This window comes from Frankliniella occidentalis, unplaced genomic scaffold, assembly GCF_000697945.3.
Source record: "Frankliniella occidentalis isolate FOCC.00 unplaced genomic scaffold, Focc_3.1 Scaffold340, whole genome shotgun sequence".
Lineage (NCBI taxonomy): Eukaryota > Metazoa > Arthropoda > Insecta > Thysanoptera > Thripidae > Frankliniella > Frankliniella occidentalis.
In genome coordinates, this window is record NW_026267463.1 from 162,472 (window position 1) to 167,929 (window position 5,458).

Genomic DNA, 5,458 nt, shown 5'->3' on the forward strand with positions numbered 1-5,458 from the left:
GAATGAAGAGGTAACTAATGTGTCGTTTTCATCTTGACAAAAGAAAACGATAATGTTTTATGTTCCAACACGATCGGAATCGAAATGTTTATAGTTATTCCCCCCCCCCCTAGATTGACAATTTAATCGTTTTGCGTACTCTTACTCCTTTGGGGTCTAATAAGTTTGTGATTTCGACTCTGATCGGCTCCAAGTATAAAGTCCTTTTTGATTTTAAAAGAGGAATCCAAATCAGATTTTCCAGGTTAAATTTAATGAGGCAACCGTAAACAATATTTAGAATTTAGCAATCACCCGAGTTACCCCAACGGAGACTATCAAATAAATGAGGAAAAACATTCATTGGTCTTAGGCCTATTTCGGCGTGGGAAACGCGGGGAAACCAAACGAATGAAATTTTGACCCGCCGGGTTTTACTTTTACGAGTTACCGCTTGGAAAGCCATAAACAAAGTTGACAAAGCCAATGCGCGCAGTCTCCAGCGCAGTGGTGGCGTAGCGTGTCGCGGTGGCACAGTGGTGCCTGCGGCCTCCCTCCTACTCTTCCCTGCCGCCCGTCTCGCACGGGGAGGTGTCACGTCCGCGGCAGGGATAGAGCTTGATGATTTTTTTTAAGTAAAGGATTTAAGAATTCTTAATCCACTCAAGACTCAAGGGTGGCGCAGACGAACACACTGATAGAATTTCATGCAATCAAAGAGAATGTGGGGCTCACAACGGCGGGTTATCATACAACTTACAGGCTGACATATGTGAAACTAGGACTCTTCTTTACCTAAAATGACACAAAAAAAAATTGTCCCCCTTAATAGGGACATTGGCTTTTACATGCAAAGTGACTATTGTCCCGATTCAAGGCACTTTAAAACACAATAAAAAGCGGTCTTTTTGTAGTAGCTCTGGCGGCTAAACTATTCCGGATTAGAAAATTTCGACGGTAGGGTGGGGACATTTTTTTCATCAAAATTCTATTCCCCCCAACAATTTTTTTGGCTGAGCGATTAGCGAAGCCCATTACTCCACTGACCGAAAAAGTTTCATTCTGTTTGTCTGTTTGTTTGTGTGTTTGTCTGTCTGTATGCTCGATAACTCGAGAAGGAATTGAGATAGCGATCTGGGATTTTCAGGGTCGTTTTGTATCATAAAAAGACAGATCGAGTTCGAAGATAAGCATTCTAGCTCAAAAATTGACTTTTTAAAAATTCAAAAACCACAGGTCGCAAAATATTTTTTTATTTCAAATAATTTTTTATGGGCTCCTGTGGGGTAACTCGTGAAAGTAGAGTCCCTAGGACAAAAATTTCGTCCGTTTTTCTCTATCTTGTACCGTTTGGGTGCTAGAGGGCATTTCTTGACAAAAATGAGGTGAAAATTACCATATAGTCTATTAAATCGAAAAAAAAATACTTAACATCGACAAATTGTAGGTACACTTCTGTTAACTCGTCTCGGGTGTCAGCGCCGCAGACCTAGCTATATATGCGCTAGGCGCGTCGCAGCGTAACAGTGTTTCGTGAGATATCGCGAAGCCTGTTACGCGAGACGTGGTCTGGCGTACATATAGCTAGTATTACTTCTTATTGGCTGAGCGATTAGCGAAGCCCATTACTCCACTGACCGAAAATTTTCATTCTGTTTGTCTGTTTGTCTGTTTGTCTATCTGTCCGCACGATAAGTCGAGAAAGAATTGAGAGAGCGATCTGGGAATTTCAGGGTCGTTTTTAGCCCGCCCTTCTGCTTTGAAAAAGCTATCCAGCGGGCTTATGCAAACGACCTCGTGTCTGTCTGTGTGTCTGTGTGTCTGTCTGTGTGTCTGTCTGTCTGTCTGTTCCACTAGAAGGAGATGTGCTAGAGACTTCAAATTTTCAGGGTATCTTAAGGTTCACTCCTAGTAAACGAAACGCCTACGGCAAATCCTGGCAACCAACCCTAAGGGACTGAAAGGGGGTGTCAAAGAAAAGGGGGTAGGTCAAAAAAGTCAGAAAAAAATATTTTTTTTTATGAGCTCCTAAGGGGTAACTTGTCAAAGTAGAGCCCTTTGTTTCGCGAGACGTGGTCTGGCGTACATATAGCTAGTATTTTTTGAATGCTGTCCCTATTTAGGGCACTTTGGTTCCAAAATATGAACACTAAGCGGGCCTCACAGGTAGACGACCACATGTGATAAAAAATCGTTCAAGGTGGTAGTGTGTCTTGGTCCGAAGATTTTATAATCCCCACCGTTTTTCAAAATGATCAAAAATACGGATTTCACTGAACATTTTCTAAAAAAAAAACGTCTCGATTTAGGGGCTTTGATTGTACGTGATAATGAACCATCATCAACCTACACTGCACAAAAAATAAGAATAACGCGGAAATGACAATTTGTAATATATACCGAGTGCTTTTTGCATTACCCGTTCTCAGCCAATTTTTGAGCTAATCGTTATTACAGACAGGGAGACGCGAAACTTTTCGATCAGATGAGTAATTGGCTTCGCTATCGCCCAAGCTAATGAGTTATCCTCGACACATCTGCCTAGGAAAGGCCGTTGTGACATGGAGCGTTACTGTGTTGCAGGGGATGGGGTCCGAGTGACTGGCGGCGCGCCCAGCCCCCACCGGCCCGGTGCAGCGCAGTGCGGCGCGGTCCCCGCCATGCGTGTGCCCCAGTGGCGGACCGTGGTCCGGTCGGGGGCGGGCATGCTGGTGCTGCTGCTCGTGTCGGCGGCCCAGGGCGGGGCCGCCCCGCACCGGGACACGCACCGGGACCTGCCGACGCACATCGGCGACCACCTCATCAACGCGGACGCTGCTGGCTACGCCGAGGACACCGTTGCCGCTGACCATTTCGACGCCTCGTCCGACAGTGTTCACTTCGTGGGCGACGACACCCTCCATGACGACGCCCTCAGCGAGTTCGCCTCCTCTTCGTCGTCGTCCTCGGGGCGCGGTGGGTCGACGTCGACGGGCCGGCGGAGCGGAATTCAGATTGGGTCCAACCAGTCGGGGTCCGCGCGCGCGTCGGGCCGCGGCCAGAGCACCATCAAGATAGGCGCCACCAATACTTCGCTGCGGGCCAACATCTCGCTGCCTAACCGGACGCTGGCTACCACCACAACCAGCACGACGACGACCACCACGGAGGCGGCCATGACGAGCAGCAGCACCACCAGCACGCCGACAGCGCCTGTCGAGCAGGACGAGGTGGAGGGCGACCACAACCGCCGGCCCAGCGCGGGTAAGTTGATTCAGAACAACGGCTGTTTGCGGCCCGGGAAAGAATTTGAAATTTAAAACACTCGCGGCAGGAGGAGATGGAAATAATGATAATTTTGGGTTTTCCGGGCGCAGGGTGGGCCAGCGACGCGGATGGAAAGAAGAGGCTGCGCGTGGGCCTGGTGCTGCCGTACAAGGCGTTCGGCACGAGGGACTACACCAAGGCGCTCACGACGGCCATTTCGGGCGTGCAGCGCATGTCGAGCCGCGGCCGCAACCTCCAGGGGTCACGAGGCTTCGACCTGCAGGGCAGGATCAGCATGATGCCGCTCACGCCCAGCCCCAAAGGTGAGTGATGCCCGCCCCGCGGCCAACGACTTCCTATCCATCGACAGCTGTGCCGGCTGTGCCACGCGGCCAGCTCAGCTTCAGGCAATCGCGCCACACCCGCCAGCGCTCGAGTGAAAAAGTTCTCGCTGTCCGCGCCGGTTTCCGACTGCTCCCGCCCGTTTTCAACACTTCCGCTTCCCCCCCTCTCCCTTCACCCCCACCCCCGCCGCAACCGATCCCGACAGAACCCTTTTCGCCGTTCTCCACTCGGGCTGCAGCCGCAACGTCAGCACAACTCACCCGTGTAAGGGTCTCTGATTTTTCAGTGGCACAGGAAAGAAAATGTGCGGACGCGTGAGCGTCGTGGGAGGTATGCCATTCTCTCCCCACTCCTCTTCTTGTGCCTATCAGCTTCTGTCTCCATCCCTCTCTTTCCATCTCCCTATCTCTTTCTCTTCCTCTCACTGTTCCCCTCTCTCGCTCTGTCTCTCTTTGTCTCCCGCCCCCTCTCCTATTCTTCCTTTCAAATAAATATCTCTGTTGCGCTTTCGTAGCGTACGTAACCGTGCGTCACCTTTTTAACTTGACAGCACGAAAACAGGTGAACCGTAAATTATTCTGGCCTGCGATGAATACTTCAGTAGTGTATGGCACCTCCCATCGCCGTCTGCTTGACTTCCCTCACGTGCGAGGCCACGCGCTCGTGACCCTCGTGCTTGTGACTGACTTACGCGGGAAGCTGTTGTACCGATAAAGTGGCAATTTCTTCACCCAGCATATAAAATGTGCCCACGCTGACGCCCACTCACGCCCGCTCACGCTTGCACCCTCTCTGCCCCCACCCTATCCTCGCCAGAAGCTCGTTCGGAACAACAGACGCTCGCCGGGCGCGTATATCCGCTCATAAACCCGACTAAAAAACGAAATTAATTCGTATGCCCTCCTTTGTGAAGCCATCACTGCGTCGAAGGATGCTGCGCTAAAAACACCACAGACAACTCTCTTTTTCCTTTAACTCTCAGACATGTACTGATTTTTTGTCAAGTTAAACGTAGAGTTCTCTACAACAGGAAGTCCTGATCAATTTGTCAGTTACGTATTGTTTAGTTCAATATATACTACTAAAAAATCTAATAAAAAGGAATTAATCCGTATTTTTGATAGAAAACTATATAGTCAGTATCCCTGCTGCACCCAGAGAACCATTTAGTTGATACAACTAAATCAGGGTTGTAAGAACCAAAATTTAGTTCCTAAAACCGACTAAAATTTAGTAACCCTATTTTTAACTAAATATGGTCGCACCAATCAAATTAAGTCATCTAGATCAAATTATTTCATCACCACGAATAAAATTTTAGTCCCAAGAGCTAAAATTTCGTCGGTTTTGAATTTGGTTATATGGACTAAACGGTCTTCTGGGTGTGCATTGCATTAAAACCTAACATGAGCACTGACACAGGCAGCAAAAAATCAATTTACGCGGGATAAGAGTGTTCTTTTCTATTTGCTACCAGTTTGTTTGCCTCTGCCTTAGCCCCGCCACCAGGTGTCTTTGGCACACACGACGCTGCTAACGTAAGGCTCAAGCACACCGGGCGCGTGTGTGTTAATGACTCATGAGGCCCCCCCGAGAGTGAGTAGAATGTGGGAAAGAAGGGTGGTGGGATGCAGTGGCGGGGCGGGCGTGGCGGGCGTGGCGCGGCCGGGGGAGGGGCTTATTTAAGGGCCAGATAGCCGAGTGCATGCGCGTTTAGCGCCCGCCGGCCGGTCGTGCATTAATTATGGCCCCAGCCTCACGCCCGCGCCCCGCCACTCCCTCCCCGCCACTTCCACAACGCGTGGAGAGCACACAACAGAGAGCGCTGTGGTCCAGGCAGGAGTGGGCGCACGGAGAGAGAGGGAGAGGGAGAGGGAGAGAGGGAGAG

General features: G+C 50.0%; 1 protein-coding gene across 1 annotated transcript in view; it reads left to right on the top strand.

Annotated features, from left to right (window-relative positions):
- LOC113209565 (glutamate receptor ionotropic, NMDA 2B) overlaps nt 1–5,458 on the top strand; it is a 257,791-nt gene that overhangs the window by 124,762 nt on the left and 127,571 nt on the right. The window contains 2 exon segments of the mRNA XM_052274136.1: nt 2,563–3,222; nt 3,336–3,548. Of these exon segments, the coding sequence (XP_052130096.1) occupies nt 2,640–3,222; nt 3,336–3,548 (796 nt within the window). The 5' untranslated portion in view covers nt 2,563–2,639.